The sequence below is a fragment of the Perca fluviatilis genome, chromosome 5, assembly GCF_010015445.1.
Source record: "Perca fluviatilis chromosome 5, GENO_Pfluv_1.0, whole genome shotgun sequence".
Lineage (NCBI taxonomy): Eukaryota > Metazoa > Chordata > Actinopteri > Perciformes > Percidae > Perca > Perca fluviatilis.
Genome location: NC_053116.1, coordinates 27267964 through 27283136, shown reverse-complemented (window position 1 = coordinate 27283136; position 15173 = coordinate 27267964). Strand labels below are relative to the sequence as shown.

The 15173-nt window shown below is 39.8% G+C and overlaps 1 protein-coding gene across 2 annotated transcripts in view; it reads left to right on the top strand.

Annotated features, from left to right (window-relative positions):
* Positions 1 to 15173, top strand: part of mgll (monoglyceride lipase) — an 84992-nt gene that overhangs the window by 57836 nt on the left and 11983 nt on the right. For both annotated transcript variants that reach the window (XM_039800299.1, XM_039800298.1), the window contains 2 exons: positions 4882 to 4988; positions 9668 to 9804. In XM_039800299.1, the coding sequence (XP_039656233.1) occupies positions 4882 to 4988; positions 9668 to 9804 (244 nt within the window). The remainder of the gene's footprint in view (positions 1 to 4881; positions 4989 to 9667; positions 9805 to 15173) is intronic.

Genomic DNA, 15173 nt, shown 5'->3' with positions numbered 1-15173 from the left:
GTCTCTGCATGTAATACACTGAACTGTCGTGCACCAAAGGAAAAAGCAATAAAAAAACTTGAATTACAAAAAGAAACTCCAGGGCTGAAAATGAGTCCTACTCCGACCCTGTGGTATAGGGGGACTTTAACTGACATCAGATATACTTTCCATAGTATTTTTCTGTTTACTAATAGTTAAGCCCCTCAACACTGATTGCTTGTAATTATGGTGATTACTGTAAAGAGAGGACAATTGAATTTAACATTTTTACACGTTTATTTCTCTGGACGGTGTTGATGATTTCTCAGCAGTGAGCGCAACTGTTTTGTTTAGAAAAACGTGGAAAATATTGGAAAAGTCATGAATGTCAAATTAGGGCCACAGTAGAAATCCTGCAGGGGTTTTGTCTTTCCACCTTATAAATGTGCGCCTCTTTGAGCCACATGCCTAAAATGCCTAAGACGTTTGCTTTTTGTGTAAAAGGTGCAGAATGTGGCATTCAAGCACAGTTGGAAGGTTTGTGAGTTCCTAAATTATCTTGGAGCAGCCAGTCAGCATTGCATTAAGGGGATTAGGGTCTTGGCTTTGTTTTGGGCCTGTGGTTGTTTGGAGTAGCTCTGAGTAGAGCCAGAGGGAGAACTAAACTCTCTCTGAGAGTTTTAATAAGGCTGGTTATAAGCCATGTTGTTCCAGCAACTGAGACTGGTGTGGGAGACAAGTGAGTCTCTAGTTCCCATGAGAGATGAGAGACTAGGACAGAGAGAGGGTGAATGAGAAAGAAAAATGAAAAGCCTCTTTTCTTGTTACTAGTTTAAAGTACTTTACACAAAATAAATAATACGTTTCTAACCAGAGAATAATCATGCAGGTGATAATGCACATTAAAACATCCACGTCTGAATATTATTGAGGTGAATATAGCTAGTGCTGAACCTATATTTCAGTTAATCAATTAGTTGATCAACAGACTCATTTATTTTTATGTTTGGGTTTCGGACCATTGGTTTGATAAAACAAGCAGTTTTAAGACATCACCATAGGAACTTAGAAAGTGTGGTGGGCATTTTTATAGACTAAATGGTCACTTGATTAAAAAAGTAATTAAAAGCTTAACAATAATTAAAATAATCAATAATTTCAGTCCTAAATATAAAATATTCCTGTACAATATACAGGCAAAGATACTTTTAAGGCATTGTTTGGGATATTTGTCTATCTTTGAACGTTTCCCTGCTCAGTTCTGCCCCCACCTAATCGTGATTGGTCAATGGCTACTTTGCTTTCCAATGGAAGTGAGCATTAGCTTTACCAATAAATAAATTTACCAATACCAGGGGCCTAAAGTTTAAAAATAGCTCCTAACAGGCTGAGTCATGAGAAACTCCTAAAAAAAAAAAAAAAAGCGGTGCATGTCAGTTCTTATAGAGTTAAAGGCAGTTAGAGGACTCGCAATCAGTCAAATGCTGCTAGTAATTATCCTGAGCAATAAATTAAAGTACTGTAGTTGTTCAATATACTCAACAAAGCATAATTCTGCAACTGCACTGCCTACTTTTAGCCTAAAATGTATTCAGAAACAAATTTTGTTGGAAATTTTAAAAGTGTTTTTCAACATTTTTAAAGCTGCCTTGCAAATAAGTCTTTTTACACATCGGTCCTTCCTGTAGCAAATACTTGACTATGACAGCCCAGGGTGTAGGCCTAGACCTCTATTCCAGGTTCAGGTTGATGTCTAAGTAACGTAGTACAATGCCCAAATGTCACAGCCTATTGAAGTAACACTTGTTCCAAGCAAATGCCCCTTGAGCCTTGCCAGACCACTTTTAGGAAAGTGGAAATAGTGGGCTGGTTCTGCACGGCTGAGCCGACATGCTGATGATGCCTGAATATAGTCACTAGTCTGCAGATGCCTGTATCTGAATAAATGCAGACATCTGTTAAGATGAGATTTCTGGGTAATTAAATCCTTTATAAAATGCAGACTTTACATCTCCCACTGTTAGCTGTCACCAGACGTATTGCCTTTATCTTTCCGGCAACTCAGAGGCATACTTAAAACTGACAGTGACAAGATGGAGAAAAAAGTGAGAGACAAGAAGAAAGAGAGATTATCAAGCAGACCAAAGAGGTATTTAGAGCATGATGCATGGAGAGTCTTAGAGAAAGAAAGACAGCAAATTACAAATGTAACATTACAACTGTGGTTTCCATTGGCGTGTTGGTCACTGTACAGTCGTCTTTACAATGAACCCAGAGTAGCCCCATTTATCCCCTGCTGCCCCTCGGCATGTGTGTAACAGAACATTGCGACTATACAAAGACACTCATTCACACACAAAAGCGCACACACACACACACTTGTTCTGAGCCAACAAGTGCAGAGGAAGTCTTAGCCCGAGGCGATGGCTTTTCTAAAAGGAGGGAAAGATGTGCAATCAGAGCGATTTGCTAATGAAGCCTGATGAACAGCTACTCTTATTCTACACTTCTACCAACCCACCTCACACCCTCACCAACGTTCTCCCTGTTTCACTCCATTCCCTTTTTCTCTGTCGCTGAATACATTTGGGCTAATTGTCTGCTGCTGATTGAAGCTCACATGCTTCTCAGCACTGCTGCTGCTTAGAGAAAGAACACTGCAGTGCTGCTATGCCGCTTAATATGCGCTAATAAAAGAAGTAAAACCTTATACAACCTGGTCTCACAGCCTGTGTATTAATTAGCAAAAGGTCTCTCTTTCTAAATAAACATAAAGTTAACCACCATTTTCTTTTTTAAAGAATATAATCTTTAGCTGCTAAATGCTCCACTTTGTTCACCAGCTAGTAGCTAACAGTGTCTGACTGCTGCTTAGTGTTGAGCAGGTATACTCACCTAAAGGATTATTAGGAACACCATACTAATACTGTGTTTGACCCTATCCTATCAATATGGGCCAACATTTCTGCTTCCAGCACCTTGTTGAATCAATGACACAAAGAATTATTAAGGCAGTTCTGAAGGCGAAAGGGATCCCCCACACCATTATACCCCCACCACCACCAGCCTGCACAGTGGTAACAAAGCATGACGGATCCCTGTTCTCATTCTGTTTACGCCAAATTCTGACTATACCATCTGAATGTCTCAACAGAAATCGAGACTCATCAGACCAGGCAACATTTTTCCAGTCTTCAACTTTCCAATTTTGGTGAGCTCGTGCAAATTGTAGCCTCATTTTCCTATTTTTAGTAGAGATGAGTGGTACCCGGTGGGCTCTTCTGCTGGTGTAGCCCATCCGCCTCAAGGCTGTGCGTGTTGTGGCTTCATAAATGCTCTGCTGCATATCTGGGTTGTAACGAGTGGTTATTTGAGTCAAAGTTGAACTTCTATCAGCTTGAATCAGTCGGCCCATTCTCCTCTGACCTCTAGCATCAACAAGGCATTTTTGCCCCCCAGGACTGCAGCATACTGGATGTTTTTCCTGTTTCAGACCATTCTTTGTAAACCCTAGAAATGGTTGTGTGTGAAAATCCCAGTAACTGAGCAGATTGTGAAATAATCAGACCAACCCGTCTGGCACCAACAACCACGGCACGCTCAAAGTTGCTTAGATCACCTTTCTTTCCCATTCTGACATTCAGTTTGGAGTTCAGGAGATTGTTTAGACCTGGACCACACCCCTAAATGCATTGAGGCAGTTGCCGTGTGATTGGCTGATTAGATAATTTCATTAACATGAAATTGAACAGGTGTTCCTAATAATCCTTTAGGTGAGTGTATATGTACATTATGTTTTCAGAGCCTTTTCTCTGGAAACAGCTGCATGCTGTGGCTGAAAATGACCCTATGAGAGCGAATAGACTCAATAAAAGAGTTGGTTGGACAGCTAAACAATAAGCTGAAATTGCTATAAAGCTCCGTAAAGCTGAGGACAGATTCAGGTGCTAATTATCTGTAGGTTCATCAGTATGAGCTAAACCTTTCACATTGCTTTTACATTGTCATTTGATACATTGTTATTAAAAACATATTGATAGCCACTTTACATATCCACATCTGTTTCTCGATACTGCATAAACTCCCAATACCTCTTTGAAAGCTTTGGTTTGTTTTGACACAGGTTTGCCTCATTGAATTGAAACATCTGCGAATGTGCAAAGTACAAAAATACCCAAAAACATGTCTCCATGACCAGGGTAGGGATAAAACACAGCTACTCCACATCAGAAAACACAAAGTCAAAAAAAAATCTCCTTATGTCATTTCTATGAGAAATGAAATTCCAGTGCAATGTACTGCATCATTTCCAAATCAACAAAATGGTTCTGACTCAAACCAGCAGGAAAACGTTAGGGTATTTCATCTGAGGATTATTTCCATGCAGCCTTATTGAGTGAATACATTATAAATCACTTTTTAAAAATGACTTGGATGGAAACTCAGCCACTGAATCTGCGGTACTGAAGAAATACTCACTTTTTCATACATTTGGGTATCTGGAGTGCCTACCAACCCACAAACTGTGAAATCAGACAACCCAGTCAGTTTTTTTGTGGCCTGCCTAGATCACAAAGCATGGGATTCGGGGTGACCTTTAGCTCACCCGGTAGAGTGTGCGCCCCATGTAGGCTGAGTCCTTTGCAGCGGCCCAGGTTCAAATCCAACCTGCGGCCCTTTGCTGCGTGTCATCCCCTCTCTCTCCCCCTTTCCTATGTGTCTATACTATCTAATAAAAAAGAAAGTTTGATTAATCAAGGAAGGATGAAGCTCCCATGGAGATAAATGCAAACAGTTGCTGTTTGTTTGTCTGTTGTTTGTGCGTGGGAGATAAAAAAAATTAAATAAAAAGAAAGAAAGAAAGGGAGGCCAAGTGTAGGTCTGCCTTTGTGAATTAACTCTTACCTCTCCTCCTCTCAGGGCTCTGGTGTTTATTGCCCACGGGGCCGGGGAGCATTGTGGGCCATATGACGAGATTGCACAGAGACTGAAGGAACTGTCCTTGCTGGTATTTGCACACGACCACGGTGAGTCACAAACATACACAATAAATTACATTAATACGCTTACTTACACCTACATTCATTGTTGCCCCTATGTTCATCAGTAATTCAAACACAGAATAGCCTGTGCATAGCTTTAAAGAAGGCCCATCAGCCCCCTCTCTGCCTAATAACCATCATTGTTAATTGTTGAGTGAACAAAGCCTGTTAGGGAAAATTGATTTTGTGGTGTACATTGCTCTATTGTTCTGACGCAGTGCCTCCATATTTGTAAGTGTAGGTGTGGAAACTTCACAAATGTTGTTTTGAAGTGTGAATGAAACTCTGTTCAAGTTTCAGTGAAATCCTGTCATGCTGAACCTTCAGCACTGGGAGAACTGGTTCTGAGCTCAGACAACAGACCTGTCACACAGTCAACTGTGGTTGAGGCTTTTAACTGATTCTCATGGCCAGAGTGAATAACCGTAAGCAGGTAGCGGCAGACATCTTGTTCAAGGTTATGTCAAGGAACACCAACTCCGTAAGACAAAGAACAAAAACACCCCAAAGACCTTAAGTGTGATAAAATGATAGAGGGATTCACCTTTCTCGGGGGGGCTATAGACACCATACAGTAGCAGCTGTAAGTAGGAAACTGATAATTACAAAAAAAATAACAACAAAAAAACTGAAAGTTGTAAAGTTAATATTACAAAACACAACAAAAGGATTATAATCAGACAATCAACACCATATGTTGATGCTTTTATGATGGCCTTTTTGGCTGAATTCTTGTTTTTAGCCACACTAGCAGCCAGTGACGGACTGGGATCAAATAACGGCCCTGGCATTTGCAACACACTAGCCCTATTTTTGTCAATAACCTATCGTGGAAATTAGTAACTCTGCTTTCCGAGAGTATCTATCCACGTACAATCTTGAATATTTCTGTCAGGTCCATTAAAGTCAAGAACAACACAGACAATAAAAATGCTTTAGAACATTTTATTGAATAAATTACGAATACAATTTGGCAGTTTGGCTCTGTTCAGAGGAGTCCCCTGACCTTTCATGAGCACCATGAAAGAGCAGTGAATCAGGGGACAGCAGCAGCAGCATTAGGGGACGCTCACACAGTTTAAGACAGGGAGAGCTACTATTCCCCCCCATATGAACAGAGCAGCAACGACGACATAGAAGCAAATGCCATGTAATACACGACAAGGTGGAGCAGGGGAGGAGGAGGGTAGCATAGTAGATTCGAGAAGCAAGCAGTTAGGAGCAAACTAAAGCAGCTTTAAGTAGGGCGCCCTATTTGAGTGTAGCCATTTAGCAGTGAGGGGGGTGACCATCAGCTGTTGCAGCTCAGCTGATGTGACCAATGGCCAATAGCGGTTAGCAGCGTCTTGACTACTTGGCCTGCCAGAACTGACGCTGATGCTCAATTTGTGGCTGCATGCATAAAATAACTTATCAAAATTAACCAAAGACAAATTATCAGTAGTGGCCCATAGGGGCCCATAGGGCGGCGGCCCTTCTTGCATTTGCCCAAATTCCAGATGGCCAGTCCGTCATGGCTATATGGATGTCAGTTAGTCAGTCAGTCCACCACTTTGATCCAGTACAGTGGAATACCTCCACAAATACTGGATGGATTGGCATGAAATCTGGTACAGACATTCATGGTCCCCAGAGAATAAATCCCACTGACTTTGGTGATCCACACACTTTAAATCATCATGAGGTTGACATTTTTGTTTTTTAGTGAAATGCATTGGTGAAATGTCTACAAAACTTTGGATAGATGATATTTGATACAGACATTAATGTCCCCCCTCAGGAAGAATTGTATTAACTTCGGTCATACTATGACTATTATCCGTCGGCCATCATCAAGCTATACTGTGATCACATATTTGGTAAACAGGGTAAACACTGAAATACACCTGTCAAACATCAGCACGTTATTTTGTTTGGTTTTTGCTACCATGTTAGCATGGTGATGTTAGCATTTATCTCAAAGCATGCATTGTTGTGCTTAAGCACAGTCTCACAGAGCCGCTAGGCTGTGGACTCTTTGTCAAGATTAACTAACAAAACCTGCTCATGTTTCACCATTTGCTGTTTTCCCAACTAAAGTGCACTGTATACGTTGAACAGAAAATGTGAAATCGGCTCTGAAAGAAGGATTTAAAAGAAACAAAATGTCATCTTGTTAGTAAATGTAACGTCAATCTCTTTTCTTTTACATTCCTCCACCAAGGTGCTCTTAGCCCAGACTGTGTGGTTGTACTGGTCTTAGATACAGCGGAAATATGTGAACTCATGTGACTGTGCAGCAGAGCCTCAAAAACAGCAGCATGTGTGTTTTCAGTAAACTCATCTACAGACAAACCGAGAAAGAGAGACAGAATAATAATACATAAATAAAGTCCCAGCTAAATGTGGACATATTTACAGAGGTAGACATCTCAATAAAGAGCTGGCTGATATGATGAAAAAAAGAGTGAATGATGAGGATGTACTCACGCAGGTGCAGTTTGTCACTAACTCGCCGTAAAATGTCACACTGTTTAATGGAAAATACTGAACTGGAACAAGTCCCTGTAGACACCAGTTTTCCATCTATTTATCGCTTTCTCTCTCTCTCTCTCTCTCTCTCACACACTCTCACACACACACACACACACTGCCTTGGGCAGCCCCCGAAAGAGCTCAGTATTCGAGATATTTCACTTATTTTTCCTGTCACACTTTCTTCTGGCTCTCATGTATTTCTTTCTAATTATAGAATTTTTAGGTCTTTTTCATTCGCAGCCTGCACAGACTGAAGGTTTCTTCCATCTGGCACACACTGCAGCTATTTACCAAAGACCAACCTCGAAATATGGCATGGTGGCTGGTTAACTCACTCAACAGAAAAATACCCGTGAAATATTTTGGCCTTTGTAGAATGTGGATGTAGAATTGTTCACATATCACTTGATGTGTATTAAAACTCATTCTACACCAGCACTGATGGTGAAATATTCATAATGGATTATTTGTGATACTAAGGCAAAGATGACAGTATACACAGGACCAGCCTAATGCTGTTTGGTGATGCTCACCATGTTTCATCATGTTTGTCCCATCATTACATTATAGGAAAAATAATCAAATTGTGACAGTTAATTAGATCAGCGCTTGCAACATTTCTGGATTGATTAGCCTGTATAAGATTGTTTTTCCTACAAGTTTTTTGTTTGATTAAGTTTATTTCAGACATTAAAAGAGATGAAAACAGACACACACACACACACACTCACTATAAAACAGCCATCATTTTTACCATTATATACACCTAGCACTTTACGAAACTCCAACATCCATAAAAAATTAAAATGTTCAATATTAAACAATTCTATTATTACAACTGTGTTTTACTATATTATCATTAACTATCTGTTTGTACAGCAGCCTCCACTTATGGGTGCCCACATCAGTAATAGTTCTTGACAAATACATTAATAAACACTTATATCTGCTTACAATCCAAGTAAGTCATCACGTGTGTGTGTGTGTGTGTGTGTGTGTGTGTGTGTGTGTGTGTGTGTGTGTGTGTTTCTGTGTCTGTGTGTGTGTGTGTGTGTGTGTGTGTGTGTGTGTGTGTGTGTGTGTGTGTGTGTGTGTGTTTGAGATAAGTGTGCTCCAGAAAACAACAAAGGATGTAGATTCAGCAGAGTGTGAGGTCATTGATCTGGTGTAGGACAGTATATAGTGTGCATCACTCTGAAGTGTGCAGTGCTCTTTCACTCACGGCTGCCGTGGTTGGACATTGATTTCCACGCTGCGATGATCGCTTCAGTATTTACAAGGAGAAAAAAATATAGCATGAAGACATCCTTGTATATATGCCCCACATACACAGTCTTTCTAAACACACATATACACACACACTTAAGATTACGGAGCGAGAAGGTGTGAGCTGCACACGTTGTGAATGTTTAGGCGCTCAGTGGTGTTATTGGTTCAGTGGTCGCCACGGCAACCTGCCTCACCTCTCAGCCACTGCTGCAGAAAGCTCGAGGAGAAGACAAACACAATCTATGTATGCATACACACAAACATATTCATAATTAGTTCGTCCTCTCCATCTGTCAGTCTAATGTATTTCCCCTCTGTCTTTGTTTGTTTTTGTTTGTAACATTACTTTACAATATTTACACTTCTACACATAACCTGGGTCATTGAATAATTAATTTACAAACAGAATATCAATAAGTGCAGATGCAAATAATTATTACATTCAAAATGAGTTGAGTCTTTCCCTCCTCTTCTTATTTCTCATTCACATCCCTCTCATCTCTGCTAATTCATCCATCCTTATCCTCACTGCTGTCTCTCACGCCATTCAGCCCCCCTTTAGGCTCCTTCCTGTTTTTCTATGCAGTTGTAAGAAGTAAGGTATTTATTTGTGTCTGTTTTTTGGTTTAGTCTTTGGGTTATCTTTTTAATTCTGTATCTCTAAACTATTACAATTCCACTGTTCAAATGGTATGTTTAAGTAAGTGGCCGTGACACTCATTTTAACCCTGAAAAAGAAGCAAGTGTTTGCCACAAACACTGTGTTTTTTTTTTCCTTTGGAGGTATTAAAAAGGTCTTTTAAAATCATAAAATATCTTGCAGCAGACAGTACCAGTTTCCTCACATCAGTCTCTTCTTCTTCTCTCTCCCTACACAGTTGGCCATGGTCAGAGTGAAGGAGACAGGATGAACATCAAAGACTTCCAGGTTTACATCAGAGACTCCCTGCAGCACATTGACCTGATGAAGTCGCGCCACCCAGACCTGCCCGTCTTCATCGTGGGTCACTCCATGGTAGGACACTTTCCATGCATTATTTTGCATTTCATTTCAATTCATTTTAATGACATTATTGTTTTTCAACAACAGCTCTCAGGATAGTAAAACTCCTGTTATATATAATAATATAATATGTAATATAATATGTAATATATTTATCAGACCTCCTGGTTTAGTGTCCTTGACACACACGCACGCACACACACACGCACGCACACACACACGCACACACACACACACACACAGACAGCTGCATGAAATTGAAAGGCAAGCCTTGTTCAAGCATGGGAAAGAGAAATGCCGAGATCTGTGTTAAGAGGTTTTCTGTGCAACGTTCAAATGAAAGAAATGGCCAATGCTTTTATTTCAGTATGAAGTGGTTTAATGTCCCAAAATAGTAAGCCATGAAAAACCAGAGTTCATTGACTTCCTACGAATCCGACAGTAGAATAACAATAGAATCAAGGTTTTTTAATTTACTGGCACTTTCAAGAAAAAAACTGTATAATGCAGTACTTGGAATGATTGCTTTAAATTTTATTTTATTTGGTTTGGCTCGGTCCTAGCACCAGATACATTATGTCTGTATGATGAACAAAATCCACTTTTCATCTGCAGGAAAACATTTCAAGGTAGGGTTGCTGAGTTGGCTCTTCTCAGTAAACATACCTTTTACACAGTAGCACAGATTCGGCACGACATCAGTGACCTGCTCAAGGGCAACGTGGGTGTATTTATTGACAGAGAAGAGACACTGTGCTCACTTTAGGTAATGTTTAATGTAAATGTACTGTTTTACTGACCTTCTGTGTCTGGGACTGTGTTCACCTTTGTCCTCAATTTCTGTGTACAAAGGTTTTCTTATGAATATGAAGCTACAGCATTACATGTTCATTAGAGAGCTTTAGATGTGCTGGTAGGTAGATTTTGTTACCTTTGTATAGTGCTAGGCTAGCTGTTTCCTCATGTTTCCAGTCTTTCTACTAAGCTAAGCTAACAGGCTGCTGGCTGTAGCCGTATATTTAATGTACAGATTTACACGAAAGTGGTGTCAGTCTTTTCATCTAACCCGCTGCTGAGACGCAGTAAGCATTTTTCCCAAAACATTTGCTTTAAAAAATTTCCCACAGCCCAATGTGATTACTTGTTTTATCTGTCGACCGTTATAAAACTCAAAGATATTCCATTTCCAAATATATAAACAGGCAAAAAGCAACAAATCATCATATATGAGGAGCTAGTGTGTTATTGGGGCATTTTTGCAACTTTTAATTATTGAACTTTGGAGAGAACCAAGCTAGCTGTTTCCCCCGGTTTCCCGTCTTTATGCTAAGCTAAGCTAATCGCTTACGTACTCTAATATTTAGGTATATGTAGTGTGATGCATATTGTTTTGTACAGTGAACATGGTTTTACATGTAAAACAGTTGCAATGCCAAAAAGTATTTAATAAATCATTGATTTGACATTTGCTTGAGCTTCCTATCAATTGAGTTCAATTTAGGGAGAATTCTTATAGAGAAAAATAACATAACGCATGGACACAAAATGTATCAAGGCCAGGTTCAGTTATTGACAGAGCTGCATTCAACATCACGGCCTCTTACTGTTGTACTCCGTGACCCACTAACTCTTAGTGCAGCTAACAGAACACAAACGGTATTGATGAGTTATATAATAAATGATCACTGTCAGTGTTTGTAGGTCCAGTCAGTTTGTCCTCCCATGAACTTGTTTGTGTCAGATAAACAAGCTGCTCAGATTCTGTATTCATACAGAAAGCACACATGTTTTCATGTATGCAGCTTTATCTGGAGTGCAACATTTCATGTTGTATAAGAAGGATTCTGACTTCACTGTCACAGAACATGGAACAAGAGCTTTTTTGAAGCAGAAAGCAGTCAGCACCACCAGTGTAAGTCAAGAAACATTTTAGGCCGAACACAAATACACAGTTTTTAGTCTTTTGTTCAAGACATTGAGCTTTTAACTTCAAGGCAACCCTTGTTAGTCAGTAACCCTGTCTATTAAGGCATAATTTAGGTTCACACGTTAAGTGTCTTTAATGTTAATTAATACTTTATTAATGCTTTAGCACAGTAATGAGTCATTAATAAGAACAACTTTTGTGGGAACAATGCCTTTTCCTGGTGCACTGTATGTACTCCCTCAGCATAAGACTAGCTTTGTCTTTATAGCTAGCTCGTTTTATTTATCAGGAAGGCCCCACCATGGGCTCTTCCATCACTTAGCTGTTTGGAAAAGAGCTGCAGAACATCTGGAACAAGAGCCATTTCTGAACAGCTTGTTATTCATTCATGATTCTGCAATCACAAGGATATTCTGGTTTTCTCAAATTTTACAACACAAATATTGTTTAATTCTATGGATTCTTTAGTGTTTTACAGCAGACTGTCTTCCATTCAAGAAAACAGCTTCTCTTTGTAAATGAGGTCATATTCAGTGCAATCAGTTGGACTTTTAGATGCTTCAAACAACACTTAATTTCATTGTTTGATTATGTTTTTGCAAACCTTTTATGGCTCATGCTTTACCGTGCAGCAGTACTGTATAAACACTGACCCTGCGTAAAAACAATCGCAGATGCAAATAGTTCTTCGTAAATTCAACTGTGTGATCCCAGATGGAGGCTGAGCGTCTGTTTAGACTGAGTCTCTGTAAACATTAAGGCAGAGCTGATCGAAGTCACAGTGCACCTCCCTGCTTTCTTACCTCTCCCCTCGTCTTTTTCTTATCCCCTCTTCTCTGTTCTTTCCTTCCTTCTGTACATCCCTCCATCTGTGTAATTTCATTAGATGTTTGTACTGTGCTGTCAAGTAAGCCAGTCCACCTGTCCAACCATCACCTATTTTTCTTTCCTGTCTTCTCTTTCCTCCACAGTTTTCTTCCTTACAATTTCATACTACTTCATTCTTCTCCTCCCTGTCCTTTTTTCATAGCCTTTCTTCCTTTTTATCTCCTCTCCTCCCTTGTGTTGCTGTGTTTTTACAGGCCTTATTTCCCAGCTTCCCAGTGTTGTGACTACTTATCCTGTTTATTTTAGCGTGTTCCTCCCCTTGTATGAATATTTGTTTAATGGGGCCAGGATGACACAAAAACAACAAGAGCATGGAAACACCCTGCGGATTCTACAGTATGTGCAGAAACGCTGCTACAATGAAAACATCCTGAGGAGACTGTGGAGAGGTTAGCAGAGACCAGCCACAGTGTAGATTTTAGCCCTTTTCTCATATGAACTCCAGACAATGTCCATCCAATCAGCTGTGTCCGAAGTTTCCCTTTCTCACATGTAGCACACAAGAGGAGATTTACTACGCTACTGGAAATTTTGGAAATCCTTTTGATTTAGGCGAGGGATGCTCAGAACATGACGTGGATTACACCACGGTCACGTAGCCGGTTCATAATTATATTATCATGCTTACGCCGTTCCTTGAATTTCTTTGACAATTTCGCCTTCAGAGCTAACAGTCTGAAGTTCCCGAATCTGATCGTCTCTCCTGTTATACATTTTCATTGGCGACTTTGTGTAAATCACCGTTCTTCTTCACCCTCAGATGTTTGTTTTCTTCCCTTGAGCCCTGATAGAAACTTCCACTTGCATGCAGTGAATTTTCCAGACAATGGCCTGCTCTATTCACACTTTGGGCTCAATCGGACATTACACGGTCTTTTTACCAGCAACCTGGCAGGCCATAATCAGGGCAACATTTTGAAAATGTCCAATACTGATGCTACTAATGACCAAGAAATTGCATTGTGTTAGCAGGAAGTAGTATACAAGCCATTAATCCTCCTTTTTTGCATGATTGTGGACTTTTTGAGGGCAAGGTATAGTGAATACAATTAATTTGCTCTCAAAAAGGCAAACCGTAAATGAAGTGCACTCTATTGTAAATAGGCAGTCATTTCAGACACAGCCTATACCTGCTATACATCAGCATGTGTTAGCATTGTTATTGTGAGCATTTAGCATCCTGACGTTAGCGTTTAGCTCTAAGCACCGTTGTGTCATAAGTGCAGCCTCACAGAGCTGCTAGCATGACTCTATAAACTCTTTGTCTTGTTACAACTCTTCTGCAATAATTTCCTACATAGAATAAGTGAATAATTACAGTATATCATTTTTAAAAGCAATGCAAGCTGATGTCAAGAATTTGTTTATCATTTCTCAGAGAAAAATCACAGTTCTCACAAAAGATCTAAACATGGACGAGGGAACACACATGTGAAATGATTAAAACTGACAAAATAAATGACAAATGGTCAGCTTCTGTGTCTGAAAGACCATACTGACTATTTCACAGTTTTCTCTGCATCTTATTTGTTTAAGCAGTAATTCATGAATTGGAGCAGTTTTTTGGTGTTGTATAAGCTCATGGGAATGCTGACAAATGCCTTCAGCTCTGGCTCCTTCTCACTCTTCCCCATTTCTCTCCTTCATTAGTGTTTTCTTGCCATGGTTCATTTGTCCTACATTCTTAGTGCCAGAGTTTTATGTAATGTTTTGTCACTGTTTAGGGCCTTCAGTGTATTTGTTCAGCTTGTTAGCCCTCCTTCTCTCTCTGTATCTATTACTCATTTAGTTTCTTCTCATGCTAAACCATATTTTCCATTTTTTGTTTTAGATCATGCTATTTTTCTGTGTGTAACCTCGTCACTCTCCCACTCTGTTCTGTTTATCATTGTTGACTTTTTACTAATTAGTTTGATCTTGTTTAATGAAGAGAGTTGAATCCAAATTACTGGACTTTTTATTGAACATAACATCTTAATTTCTGACTGTTATGTGGAAACTGAATACATCAGACCTTGCAATGTCAGTATGCTGGCTGTATAGTCCATATTATGTTAGTTTGTTAGCTCCTCAGGGAAGTCACTGTCAGCAGACAGACATACAATACAAGTATTCATCCTCTCCACCGAAGTTCAGAGAGAGAAAGTGTAAGGAGGCCTCTAATCAGCTTCTTAAAGAGCTTCTCTGTACTCTCACTCTCTCTCTCTCTCTCTCTCTCTCTCTCTCTCTCTCTCTCCCTCCCTCTCCCTCTCTTTCTTTCTCTCTCTTTCTATCTATCTATCTATCATTGGAGCCCACTGGACAAAATGTGCAGTGTGTAAGGACATGACCCAGAATGGGCTATTGTACCAAATTACATTGAGTCATCTTGTTATATTTAAACAGAATCAGATGTATTGAACCAACATTTTGGGCAGTTTAAATATTACAATTTCTCTGTGAGTGTGTGTCCTGGTGTTTACACATGGATATTTCAGTATAAGCTTGTCTTTGAGTATTTGTTGGAATGTGTGCGTGTCTAAAGGAGAAACAAGTGATGGAGCTGTAGCAAAGCCTCCTTCTCTAA